Source organism: Giraffa tippelskirchi, chromosome 14 (genome assembly GCF_054371585.1).
Source record: "Giraffa tippelskirchi isolate mGirTip1 chromosome 14, T2T-mGirTip1v1.2.pri, whole genome shotgun sequence".
Lineage (NCBI taxonomy): Eukaryota > Metazoa > Chordata > Mammalia > Artiodactyla > Giraffidae > Giraffa > Giraffa tippelskirchi.
In genome coordinates this window covers 51,023,693-51,037,967 of record NC_137288.1, presented here as the reverse complement: position 1 = coordinate 51,037,967, position 14,275 = coordinate 51,023,693, and the positions used below count along the sequence as shown (strand labels likewise).

The 14,275-nt window shown below is 44.8% G+C and overlaps 1 protein-coding gene across 50 annotated transcripts in view; it reads left to right on the top strand.

Moving 5' to 3' along the window:
- EPB41L3 (erythrocyte membrane protein band 4.1 like 3) overlaps nucleotides 1-14,275 on the top strand; it is a 139,837-nt gene that overhangs the window by 102,749 nt on the left and 22,813 nt on the right. For 32 of the 50 annotated variants that reach the window (XM_081562831.1, XM_081562821.1, XM_081562817.1 and 29 more), the window contains exons 10-12: nucleotides 1,502-1,599; nucleotides 2,605-2,780; nucleotides 7,051-7,271. In XM_081562831.1, coding sequence (XP_081418957.1) covers nucleotides 1,502-1,599; nucleotides 2,605-2,780; nucleotides 7,051-7,271 — 495 coding nt within the window. The remainder of the gene's footprint in view (nucleotides 1-1,501; nucleotides 1,600-2,604; nucleotides 2,781-7,050; nucleotides 7,272-14,275) is intronic. The other 18 variants (XM_081562826.1, XM_081562811.1, XM_081562827.1 and 15 more) reach the window with 1 other exon arrangement.

The window sequence follows — 14,275 nt, the reverse complement described above, 5'->3', positions numbered from 1 at the left end:
AAACAAGGAGAGAGGTCCAGCATAATGGAAGCTCACGTGCCTTGCACAGGACCCCTTCCTTGGTTCTTTGACACGTAATTTCCTTTTGCTGCTGATTATACCAGTAGTCTGGTGGGTGTGAGCTCTTTGGTGAAGGCTTTACTGTTTAAGATGATTGCCCTCTGGTGGCCTGATGGATCCTGTCTTCAGAAAATTTTTAAAATTTATTGAGTAGCTGCCATAATAATATTAAAATCTGTTACTCAGGAAATTAGCTATTTCACTTTGGAGTGAGTGTCATCTCAAGTCTACATGCTGAAAAAATATGAAAATACGTTCTCCCAATCCTTGATCTTACACAGTTGGGCCTTCTCATCCCAAGGTTCTGCATCTGTGGATGCAATCAATCATGGATCAGAAATACTCAGGGAAAAAAAATTCCAGAAAATTCTGAAAAGCTAAAAATTTGAATTTGTTGCAACTACTTCCATAGCATTTTACATTGTATTTCAATTCTTCCCCTAGCATTTACATTGTGTTAGGCATTATAAGTAATCTAGAGATGATTTAAAGTCATGGGCGGGTTGTGTATGTTATATGCACATACTAGGCTATTTTATATGAGTCTTGAGCATCGATGGGTTTTGTTATCCAGGGAGGGCCTGGAACCTATCCCCTTGGATCTTGAAGGACGACTGTATATAGTGTTGAGAGATGTTAGCATCTAACATGGTAATCCATGCTGCTGTTGTTGTTCAGTCACTCAGTCTTGTTTGACTCTCTGAAACCCCGTGGACTGCAGCACACCAGGCTTCCCTGTCCTTCACTATCTCCCAGAGCTTGCTCAGACTCATGTCCATTGAGTCAGTGATGCCATCCAATCATCTCATCCTCTGTCACCCCCTTCTCCTCCTGCCCTCAATCTTTCCCAGCATCAGGATCCTTTCCAATGAGTCATCTCCTCGCATCAGTTGGCCAGAGTATTGGAGCTTCAGCTTCAGCATCAGTCCTTCCAGTGAACAAATAAAGTCAGCAATATCTGATACCAAGTCATCGGATACATAGAATGCATATTTCTAGACCAGATACAAGGAGAGAATGCTATACTGCGGCTGCTGTAGACTCTAAATGTTTTATTCATTTCTGTGTGTTCCAGCTGAGGTCATGATGTCAGAGAGAAACCATGAAAATTAGGCTTAAAAGATCGGGACAAATTGGTCTCTGGAAGGAATACAAATTCTCTCCTTTTCTGCATTTAGTTTTCGTAAAATTAATCTTTGTACATGCAACATTTACTACATGTATAATGTGGTTGTCTGTACCTGCAGTATTTTGAGATTGATATAAGAAGATTTTTTTTTTTAATGAATGAATGTGTGTAGCATGAAATCTGTATATAGCAATTGATTTAGGGAGTAGAGAAAAATTTATGGGTGGTATTTTTATTTTGTATGTTATTTGCTTTCATGTTATTTATGACTCCAAACTTCACTCTGCTCTCCAACACTTTTTTTAAATTTAGTTTGAACAATTTGAAAGCACCATCGGGTTTAAGCTGCCAAACCATCGAGCTGCCAAGCGTTTATGGAAAGTATGTGTAGAACACCATACATTTTTCAGGTGGGTGGAAATCACTTTGGTTTTTCCCTAAGGAATTAGAGTGATTGAAATCACCTTACTGAAAAAGGTGGTTAGAAAGAAGAATATGGCAGCAAAATTCTTTCTATCATTCAAGTTTGTTCCCATCAGATTCCTTGATAAATCCTAAAGACCTTCTGACTAAACTTGAAGGGTTTTCCTTCAGCTGTCTGATAGTTTCCTGTCTTATCACCCCCTTTATTATCTTTAGTGGCTTTCCCTATTTTTATAGGATGTCCATTTCAGATGGCCAGTCCATTCCTTGCTGTTTCAATAACTTTTCAATATCCTCAACCCTTCTCTTCACACACAGTAAAACTGTCAGATTTGCATCTACAAAATAACAAATTATCACTGTTCACTGATATCACCTACTTAATTGCTCGTTGGATTTGTAGAACCATAGGCCCTCCAGTTCCATGGGAGGGTCAAGTTCACCCAGTCTCAACTCTACCCCCATAGCGTGTCTACAGCATCCCTTGTTGATACACGCTATGTGAACTGACTTTTTTTCTTATAAAATCAGATTCATTCATTGAATTGCAGATTGGCTATTAAACCTATGGTGCACAGAGCACTTTACCTTTCAGAACAGAGTAAGAAATTAGCATTCTTGGGGCTTCCCTGGTGGCTCAGTGTTAAAGAATCCTCCTACCAATGCAGGAGACACAATTTCGATCCCTGGTCCAGGAAGATCCCACATACCACAGAGCAAATGCACCGAGCCCATGCAGCACAACTATTGAACTTGTGCTCTAGAAGCTGGTAACTGCAGCTGCTGAAGCCCGGATGTCCTAGAGCCCATAAGAAGCCACCACAATGAGAAGCCCATGCGATGCACCTAGAGAGTAGCCCCTGCTCCCTGCACCTAGAGAAAAGCCCACACAGCAAGGATAACCCAGCACAGCCAAAATAAATGAAAAGAAGTTAGCATTCCTAATATTTAGCTTGATCATCTTTCCGATGCTTTTCCTTTAATCTCTGTAGACTGTTGTTACCAGAAGCGCCTCCAAAGAAGTTCCTCACCTTGGGTTCCAAGTTCCGTTACAGTGGCAGGACACAGGCCCAGACCAGAAGAGCCAGCGCACTGATAGATCGTCCAGCCCCGTACTTCGAACGCTCATCCAGCAAACGTTATACCATGTCTCGCAGCTTGGATGGAGGTAGGCACCGCTCATAAGGATCTCTAGTGGCCACCAAGTAGTATGAGACCATCGTGAGCCTTTGATGGACATCGTTGCTCTGGGATAGTATGGAATGAAAAACACTTGTTGGTCTTTGACCGAATGGAAAATTTAACTAACCCCTAACCTCAAAAAAAAACTTTTGGGACTTCCACTGGCAATCCAGTGGTTACAATTTCATGCTTCTGCACAGCAGGCACAAATTCGATCCCTAGTCAGGGAGCTAAGTTCCCACATGCCACATGGCATGGGCCAAAAAAAGGTGCCTTTGTGAGTCTGATGTCTGCTGTGCTTTGCTTAGTCGCTCAGTCATGTCTGACTCTTTGCAACCCTGTGGACTGTAGTCCACCATACTCCTCTGTCCATGGAGTTTCTCCAGGCAAGAATACTGGAGTGAGTTGCCATGCCCTCCTCCAGGGGATCTTCCCAACCTAGGCATCAAACCCAGGTCTCCCACATTGCAGGTGGACTCTTTACTGTCAGAGCCACCAGGGAAGCCATAGCAGATTTATGTAAAATCACACAAAAGAATGGTACTTGGAGAATGAGCCAGCTTTCATAAGTTGGCACCCTGAATTTGGAGAAGGATGCTCTTATTCTTCAATATAGGAATCACATACTTATACATAATTTGCTTCTGTCACCAGCAGATCTTAAATGATTATCAGGTTTGTTTTAGATCATTTGGTTCAGAAAGAAAACTGCATTAAATGTATCTCTTGTTCCTTTAGAAATGTCAGCAGTGAAATATGACTTTTATCTGTCAGTGAATAATAGCTTATAGGAAGGATGACATTCAAATAACAGTGAAGGGCTCCAACTGACCTCCTCCTGGTATATATTAATCACTCCAGCAGATGGGCTAGGAGGGTGGCTGTGAACGTTCTCCACCTTTAAGTCAGGTGTGTGAGTATGATGGGGAGAGAAGCACTCAATCACTTAAGTAACATTTTTAAGGCATAAAAGGGAGTCTTTAGCAAGTTTCTGCCTCATGGGGCAGTTTTCTGTGGCCGTGTAGAGTTACACACAGGTGTGCTTTTCTACTCTTAAGACATGGCAGCTAAAGTCAGAATATCTGTATCCTCAGAAGTGAGATCCACAGAGCAGAGGCCGAATGTAATCGCTGTGCCAGGTACAGCGCTTTGTGTCAGGGACTTGAGTATCCACAGCTTTTGGTTGTCCTCGGAGGTCCTAGAACCATCCCCTCCAGACTCCAGGGGATGACTGTGAGGCTTGACTTAGGCCCCAGGCCTCTGTCTCCTAAGCCAGAGCTCCAGGACATGAGAGGTGTTATAGGGACCTTGTCCTGGGCACATACAAAGTGATGTTTCTAGCATGAGTATATGATTTTAATAATAAGCAAAAGCATAAATAAAATCAAAAGTTATTATTACAGATGCCTGGGATCACCTCCCCCTTGACCTTCTCTGCCTTCAGCTCACCGTAGAGTCTCGGTCCTTCCTTCCCTTTCGCCAAGCCCTGATGTGGCTGTTGGGGTGACATACTCCCCAGATTCCTTGACTTAAAAGGCTATATTGCATTGATATTGTTAGAAATCCTGATTCTGACTGCAGAAGGAGATAAAAATGTGAATGAGGTGAGATAAAGAATCCTATAACGCTGCATCTGAATATATCTGTCGATGGAATTCTCCAGGCCAAAATACTGGAGTGGGTAGCCTTTCCCTTCTCCAGGAGATCATCCCAACCCAGGGATTGAACCCAGGTCTCCCACATTGCAGGTGGATTCTTTACCAGCTGAGCCACAAGGGAAGCCCAGGAATACTGGAGTGGGTAGCCTATCCCTTCTCCAACGGATCTTCCCAACCCAGGAATCAAACTGGGGTCTCCTGTGTTGCAGGCGGATTCTTTACCAGCTGTGCTATTGGGAAGCCCAACAACATGAAGTCATAATTTATAGCTGTTAATTCTTGGCTCCGTCCGCTGAAGGGGCTAAGAAGCCATGATACCCAACAGTACTGAGCATACTAAATGTCTACATCTTACTTTCCCAGCGTCTCCCCTGCCCCTGCCACCATGTTCTGTGCTTATGCTTGTGTGGATATAGAGAAAGGTAGAAAAATATATACCAAAGAGTTTGCGGTGACAGTGGAATAAGGAGAGTGGGCAGTGAGCAGACTGAAGAAAAGAGAACGTCTTTGTGTAGACTGACTTGCTGCCATGACCAAGATCTCCTTTTGCAGTTTGCAGATTCTAATGACGTGAATGAAAACAGTACACGTAAAATGAAAAAAGACTACATTGTCCCAGTGGAGTACTTTACAAAAGTTTATAGAAATTTTAAAAAAGTTTATAGAGGGGGTCAAGCTTGTGTTATTAGTGTTATATTCTTCTTATAAGTTCTGTTAGTGAAGGGGGAAGAACGCTTACCTGGTGTAGATAAATCCAGACCCGCGTCCAGACCCTTTCCCTGTACGGCATTGGGTGAGTGGCTGACCGTCTCCAAGTCCCAGGTTGTCTCAAAGAGTGAACGAGATGCTGGTGAAAGCGGTCTTTTTCCAGATGTGATCCTGATACCTCAGCAGGTATATTGAGAATCATTCTTTAAGCTCTTGTGAGCTGGCCTAGGAAGGTCAGTTACCTTTCTCTACTTTCTAGAAGAGTGTCCCATTTTTAGAATCTCTGAGAACCAAACTTTCGGGGAAACACTGTTTACTAGGACTGTTTGAAGTTGAGTTAAGTTCTTCAAAAATTCACATTCACAGTGGCCCCTTCTCTCTGTAGCGTCTCTTCTGCTCTTCTTTAAAGCATCTGTGTAAACTGGTGTGTGTTCTTTAACTCAGTGTTGGAGGAACTCGTGTAGAATCACAGCTTTTTTCCCTAAATGTCCTTCACGTGGTTCTGTGATGTGAACTCAAACAGACACATTTCCTGTGAATGCTGTTTTCCTTGTGACCCTCTGTGTGATGGTGATTGCTGAGAAGACAGAAGCCAACTGTGAAACCAATGTACTAATTCCGTGCTGTGTCTCTCTCTCTCCGCCCCTGCCCAAAAGTGACGCTAGTGTGTGTTGTCTCACTCTCTGGGGGCCTTGCCAGTTCTCGTATGTTTTCTGTGCTGCTGCGTGGGGGACCATGGCTGCATGGAATAGCTACTGCTTTTTGCAAGGTTGCATCTTCTATGAGAAAAGCCTAACAAGCCTTTTTAGGAAACTGTGTCTCATACAAGCTTTTTCGTCAGTAGATGGAGATGTAAAATATCTTAGTGAAGGTGTTTTAGTGAGATGGTTTACTATTCAAAGGATTTCAGAGTTTTTTTCTTATGTTTATGTTTTAAACTCCCCAAAATATGAAAGCAGATTAAATTTTGCCTGTGATTTGAAAAGCCACCTTTCTAAATTTTAGTAAATTTTATGGTATCTAAAACCTTAAAAGAATGAGTAACAAATCTCAAAAATTTAACTAAATCAGGTGTCTCTTTCACTAAGACATTTTAGCTGGGAGGAAAGGCTGGGTCTTACATATCTTACATTTGCATGCTTTGCAGTTGCATGAATTTCATTAGCAATGTTTGTCTTCCTTTCCCCAAATACCAGAGATGAATGAATGTATGCACATCGTGGCAGTCTTTTTAAAATGCAGTAAAAGTTAAAACATTTCTGCCCTTCAGTTGAGCAGAGTTGCCATCTGAATTGTATCATCTCTGCTGAGATGGCTACTTTTCAGTATAACTTACGTAGCTTTTATATTGTAGGAGAGAGAGACTTTCCAACCACTAATAACAATAGTAGTAGTAGCAATAGTAATAATAATAAAAAAAATTCAGTGCTCCTTAATGACTGGCACTTCCAAAGATGTGTTTAAAGTCAAGTGTACTAGGGCAGTTGTCTGTCTACTGTTAGTTGTGGGACTTGCCTCTGAGTGCTGCTGTCCGGCTGGTTTACTCTGTGGGTAAGAGGCTCAGCAGTCGCTCAATGCCCCCTCTTTCCACTCACATCCACCCTCACACACATCCTTACAAGAGAGCCTGCGAGTGGATGAACACTCTGCTGGTGGCTTCAAGAAATGAAGTATTAAAGTCACGCTTAGACGCGGTTACGGATGACAGAAGTATGCAGCTGTGGTGATGCTTAGATGAGAGCACTGCAAGGCTGATGTGTCTTTTGAAGAGAAACCTGGTGCTTTACAGGGATTTTTTTCTTTTTTCTGTAATAGGACAATGGGTGGCGTCCACCCTTCTTCTGACTTAACTATCTTGGACTTTATTTCTCCAATTGTATCTGCTTTTAGCGTCAGTGAATGAAAACCATGAAATATACATGAAGGATTCTGTGTCCGCTGCAGAGGTTGGTACTGGCCAGTACATCACCACAAAGGGCATGTCTCAGACCAACTTGATCACCACTGTGACTCCGGAGAAAAAGACCGAGGAGGAGCGGGACGAGGAGGAGGACAGACGGAAAAAGGCCGAGGAAGCCACGCCGGTCGCTGCCGTCCGGCACGAGGGAAAGGTACATCTCCCCTCTGCCTCCCAGGGCTCCTGCAGATTCTAAAGAACTAAATGGTGCTGAGAATGTGAAGCAGGAATGTGTGCATAAGACTTGGGCTGACTCATAGCTCAGTGTTAGTCACATTCATACTATCAGTCTTTATTATTTCTTCTGTCCACAGTTTTCCTCTGAAAGATCCCTTTTTAACTTTTTGAAACTTCTTATTGAACGACTTAGGTGCTACGTAAGACTTTCAACAGCTGTCCTGTCTGTAGATCTTAAAAATACATTTGGTGGCGTATTAACACATTTATTTGTGTTTGGGCTTACAATTCAGAACTGCTGCTAAAGCTGTTTTCTTTGTTTCTGGCCCCATTCTCCTACCCAAGGGCTGTATATTTATCTAGATGTACAGTATTGACTTTGCCATACTCTTGACTGCAAGTAACTGAGTGACCACAACCTGGTTATTCATACACTGTTTTCTTTCTTAGTCTTTTGATTTTAACCTCATCGTCAAAGTAGCCAGTGGATATATTTTAGAAAAGGGTTAAGGCAGAAGATGGAGAAGGAAATGGCAACCCACTCCAGTATTCTTGCCTGGAGAATCCTAGGGATGGCGGAGCCTGGTGGGCTGCCATCTATGGGATCGCACAGAGTCAGACATGACTGAAGCGACTTAGCAACTTAGCAGCAAGGCAGAAGGTCGCAGGGGAGACAGAGGGTGAACTTGGCAGTCATTTCTCCAGGGTGCTTAATTCGCTGAATTCCATCACTTCATCTCATCTGAAATTCAATTTATTTAAAAAAAAATGAATATTATGATTATTTCTCGAGCTCCAACACTACAAAGCAACTTTTTGAGAAAATGAAAGTCAAAAAACATGTAGATAGCATCCTTCTGGTTCTGGGTTATGTATCTCACAGAGCAGCTCCCATAAAAGTCAAAAAACACAGGAGGAGGTTTATGTGTAATAATCATGGAAACCCAGGAATGTTCAGGGAGAAAGGAAACCACAGAATAAAAATGCTGTGTAACTTAGAGGTGATACTAAAATTGGGGTAAATTTGATTCAAAAGTGCTCTTTTGCAGGTGCGCTCCTCAGATGTAGAGACTGAGGTGGGAATTTCCCCTGGGGCTCTGTAGAAAATACTCCTTTGGTAAGAACTTAACAGTGACTTCTGAATGGGTAGATTGGCAAATGTATCATCATTCTGTTTATGATAGAACATCCCAGTGATCCAGTGCACAGCCCTTTTCTTAGGGTAAGATTAACTTATTTGCCAAACTCAAAAATAAAGACAGGGCATAACAACAAGGATATCTGGCTCACTTTAGCTATGAAAACATGCATTGTTCTGAATTTCGTTTTCACACACCTCCTCCTTTTCAGTTAAGACGGATTTTAACTAGGTCTTGATCAGAAGATAATAATATACTTGAAAACCAGGGCATCCCATGATTTCTGGAAGTCGCCCAGGCTAACACTCCACTTTCAGGGATGTGTAAATAAGATGAAAATGAAAATGTTAGTTGCAGTCGTGTCCGACTCTTTGTGACTCCATGGCTGTAGCCCACCAGGTTCCTCTGTGCATGGAATTCTCCAGGCAAGAATACTGGAGTGAGTTGACATGCCCTGCTCCAGGGGATTTTCCCAATCCAGGGATCGAACCCAGGTCCCCTGCATTAGCAGGCAGATTCTTTATCTTCTGAGCCACCAGGGAAGCCTAATTAGGATGAAGTGCCCTATAGAAGTAAATGACTTGTCCTTTGCTTCCGAAATGATCCACTCCTACTTTATTGATTTTAAAAGATCAGGGATTTGCTTACATGAGATGGAGCCCTAAGCTGGTGTCACTTGGTGCCGTTTATGCCGCTGGAGAATAGAAAGACAAAGGAGACTGTGGCTCTCAGAGTCAGAGCACTGTGACCCAGATAGATGCCTCCTGAGAGGCTGGGGCCCGAAGCTCCTGCTGCAGTAACTGCATGCTGTCTCCACCCCACCCCCAGCCCCCAGCCCCCGCCACCGCCAAGCTGTTTTTAAAAACCACTCTTAAAAAAAAAAAAATTAAAAAACCCACTCTAATCAGCAATGTAAAAGATTAAGCCGTAATTTCATTTTTCTCCATCTTCAAAAAGGAACACAGCACTCTTTTTATTTTTTTTAACCAAAATGAAGGTGTTACTGAAAACAGTACTTAAACGACTGGTCCCTGATTCCTTTGAGAGCTTGTTTCCCCACTGATGATCACCGCAGGTGACGGGGCAGCCTTCTGAGAGTGGACGGCGGCTCTTAACTTTTGCATTATCCTCAGTTCAGTGAGATTTGTGCAGGGTCTTGTATAAGACACAACGTTTAACGTCAAATGTGAGTATTAGGAAAAGACATACTTGTCTGATATCAAAAAGACACTTCTGCATTGTAGTAGATCCATGCTATCATTTTATTTGTGCATTTTCTTACCCTCTGCCTCTATATTTACCAAGTCGGGGCTGGATAACCACCACAAAGCCGGATAATGTCCATGCTATCAGGACACTAGGCAAAAACACACATGTACATACTCACGTGTACCCACACACACACATACAGTGGAAGTGCAGTCATCTTCAGGCTCCAGGTGACCTTGTCTTGAGCTCCTTAGCGGCAGCAGCCTCTACACTGGGCCCAGGTCCTGTTTGGCCTTTGCCTGCTTCCTCTCCCCTCACCCCGCCCCCCCCACCCCACTGCCTCACTCAGCAGTCCCCCACCACCTGCAGAGAAAGCTGGCTGAGGTCACAGAGACCATGGGGCCAGGGAGGGTGTGAAGAGCCTCACATGCCCGCAGAACCCTGCACAGCCCTCCCCGGGAGCGAGCTCATGGTGATGCTGGCCTAGATCATCCTCTTAAGGACTCAGACCAGGCAGATGAAGCACACCACTCCTCTGCTAAGAAAATGCAGAAGACTGGGAAATTGTGTCTTTCTATTACTCATGGATCACAAATAATACGAAGTAAACACTGATGAACCACATCACAAGAAAACACAATCTTTTTGGCTAGTTAGTTTATTGAAACCACTTCTTCCAGCTCCTCCGTGTACACCATGGGTAAAAGGAGCCGGAAGAGTTTTCAGAAAAGCCTCGGTTCTTCACGGAGACTTCATGTTCCTACTGTGTTCACTGTGGATTTCCCTGACGGGAGCTTCTTACAGATAGGAATGGGGCCAGAAACTTCTTGATTTGGAGACCCACCTTGTTTTGGCTGTCATCGACTAACCAAGGAAAGGTGATGCTGGAGATCTTGCTTTTTAAATGACCACAAATTGGATACACTGTCATTTTAATCCAGTTGAACCCTCATGACAGACCTGGTAGCCGGACATCAGGAGAAGTTATTGAAAGTCTTGGTTTTAAGTTACCAGAATTATGTTTTCTCTCAGGATCCTAACCGTTCGTGGAGTTGCTAGTCTAAACACAAGTTTTGAATCGTATGAAACATGTAGATATTGAGAGTACCCACAGATATCTTCCCCTCCAACCTTTTTTTAAAGCCCACCCTATGTTTGGCTTGAGGGTCTAATGAGGAAAACAATGGCCCTTCGTGGGAGCGTTGGCATGCACCTCAAATGCTTTAAGATTCATGAACGACCCCAGTGCTGAAATTCTTGTTTTGACGATTTTATATCGGTACCCATAAGAAAATTAACTAATTGCAGTTTTCTTTTTGTCCTTTTGCACCTCTGTCCGCTGCTTTCTGTCTCTCTCGCTGTCCCTCACATCAGTCACCTGGGCTTGGCACCAACTCATGCCCCCCACCCCCTCCATCAGCCCACTGTCCCCCCACATCCCCCACAGGGCTCCGCAGGAGGTGTAAGGAAAACGGGCAGCCCCCGCCAGGGGTCGAGCCGGCCCGAGACCCCAGGCACCAGCACGGGGAGCCCTCCTCGGACCCTGACGGCCGAGGGAGGCCGTGCCCGGGGGACCGCGACGTGGCTCTAGGCTACAAACCGCAGCCGGGCAGAGGGGCCACCCTGTTTTCCTTCTCCCTGCAGCTCCCTGGGTCCTTCCCCTCTCTCCTGGATGATGATGGCTACCTGTCCTTCCCCAACCTGTCCGAGAGCGCCCTCCTGCCCCAGAGCCTGCAGCATTACCTCCCCATCCGCTCGCCCTCCCTCGTGCCCTGCTTCCTCTTCATCTTCTTCTTCCTGCTCTCTGCCTCCTTCTCAGTGCCCTATGCCCTCACTCTCTCCTTCCCTCTGGCTCTGTGCCTCTGCTACCTGGAGCCCAAGGCGGCCTCCTTGAGCGCCTCACTAGACAATGACCCGAGTGACAGTTCAGAGGAAGAGGTGTGTACCTCGGCATAGAACACACGTCCCTGTTGTGTTCGGGGCTTCGGTCCGAAACACTTGGTAGACGGCTGCTGCGATAGCGGTCCTCCTTTCGGAGCCTCATTTACCGTCTGTGCCACTCTGTGCGGAAGTTTTGTGTGCCGGGGATGCGCCCCCCCAGCCCCGGGGTTAGGCACAATACCATGTGGACGCAGCAGGCTGAGCCCAGCCAGAACCGTGCTGCTACCCACTGACTCCTGCGAGTGGGAAAGGACTCAGCCACTAGGCAATCATACACAAATAACCCGTTCGCTCTGTAGGAACTCAGGGCCGAGTAAAAGGCTCTGTTTAGTTACCATTCAATAAAGGCAAGGACACAGAAGACAGATACAGTAACTTTTCAGCTAGACGAGGTGAGGTACCAAAGTGTGTCCTGATGCAGTGATGCTGTACTGATACGCGCCAGGTAAAGAATGCTCCAGGTGCGGGGAAAGGGCACCGCCCTCGAGGGTGCATCATCACCATCAGGGTGGCTTTGCAAGGTTGTAAACGCCTCCCTCTCCTCCCTGGAGGTTCTGAAATGCCCCCACCACTCTTTGACTGTCATTGCCAGACTGTCCTTGTGACTCCTGGAGGAAAGTCCAATCCTGTGGGTGTGTTGAGTCAGAAAGATGGGCTGGAGCCGTTTAAAACACCCAGTGACATCAGTCATTGGCAGGGTCAGAAACAGGAGCAGAAGAGCTGAAGTTGAAAACAGCGGTTTTCAAACACAGTCGGGGAGAGACTCATTTTAGGTTTCTATACACCGTAAAAATGGGCTGAAATTCCTTGAGCACAAGCAATGGCAGATCAGGTATTGGGAGGCAACCATGCTCTCAGGCCAGCGTGAGCCCCAGATCCACCCACATGAGGAAGTCTGGTGGATGAGCTCTGGGGCTGGCAGCCAGGAAGGGACTTGAGCCTTCCACCCCCATACCTGAAAGCAGGCTGACCACCATCCCTCATCCAAGCCACTGGGGGAGGTGACGTGGTAGCTGGTAGTTTTTCCTTTTAATTGCTCCCCTTCCCACCACTGCACTGGCATGTGAACAGCCCAGCGGTTTCCCTTCGTGCAGCCTTCAATAGACGCCAGGGAAAAGTACAGAAGCTGCCAACAGGCCTCTGGCTGACACCCCTCCTCCCCCGCCCCCACCTACACCTGCCCCCGGCTCCTCCAGCAATTCTCTTCCCACAAAACAAGGGTTTTGTGGCAGAAGACAAACTTGATACACCTAGCAGTTAAAAAAAAATCACAAAGTCAAAGCAGCACTTTAAAAAGGAAAGAAAGTCTATTCGGGTCTGTGCTCAGCTAGAAATGATAATTTCAGCACACCTGTGAGTGTATAGCATTGCGAGGTGCGTAAGCATCTATATTTAGTGGTAAAACCATTTCTTTGCAGCAGCAGGGAAAAAATGGTAATGACCTTGAGAGATGTTGTAAAGAAAAGTGTTTAGGCTTTCGATTGGATGTTGCCTAAGAGCCCATTGCAAGGTTCTTGGATTCTATATGACTTAGATCCAAATCTTATCTGTTAGAGAACTGTTTTCACACATGGAAAATATTTTAAGAGAAAAACCACTCTAAATCCTAGGCTCGAATATCTGTTTCTCATAGTAGAAGCATTATCAAACAATGTAGGTCTAAATGTACAGCCTTTAAGAACACAATATCATCTACAAAGGCTGTTTGTACTATTAACCAGTTTCCAGCCTGGACATCTCCTATTCCTTTAGCAATGGAGTTAGTCATCCAGCTCACAGAAGGCAGAAAGATTGCCATTTTATGTTCTTCTGCATTGTTAAATAATTGAACTTTTATGTAGCCAGCCACACAGATCTTGTGCCTAATCCAGGGTATACATCTTGTTGTAATCAGTGCATGAAAATTAATGTTCCACTTGGGCATGTCTGCGTTACATCAGCAAAACAAATCACAGCACTTACTCCTCGCAAGCTGGTGGCAGCGTGGCTGGCGCGTCATAAACCCTGCATAAACCCTCCTTGTTCCTGCAGACCCCTGAGACCGTGAACCAGCTCTGGCCTCGGCAGCCTTCCCGGCCACCCATGACAGCCTCCTGCCACATGACCCTGTATTTGGCCATCTGTTCGGTGTCGCCTCTTAACCCCAAATGTTAAGAGCTATGTGCTCTGGTTCAAGCTGAGCTAGAGAACTCAGATGTAGGTCATTCAGTTTAAAAAAATAAAAAAAAAATCACCATTTGTTGACACGGCCTGTTTTCTTCCCTGGGCCTCAAGCACTTTGGCAGCAAAACCGGGTGACTTTGTAACATACAGTTCAGCTCTGTCACTTTTGTTTTGCAAACTCACCAATGACTGGAACACTTTTTAAATATTTTGTCATCCCTGCTTACATCTGTCGCGTGTGGCCGTGGCTTCATTTGTCCCAGCCCTTCTCAAGAGTGAAATCCAGTGTAGAGAGTTGTAATCCTTTCAAACTGTAGAGCAGTTGGTCATTTTTTTCTTTTGTCCTTCTAGAATTTGGCTCAAATAAGGAGGGGCTGAATACTAAATCATCTACATCTCTCAAGAGATATAAGATGAACTTAGTTCACCATAATTATGTGTCAACTTGTGAAGAATTTTTGGATGATGCCAAAAGAGATGGATTAAATCTGGAGGAAAAGATTGATCGCCTGATTTAACATTTTAAATT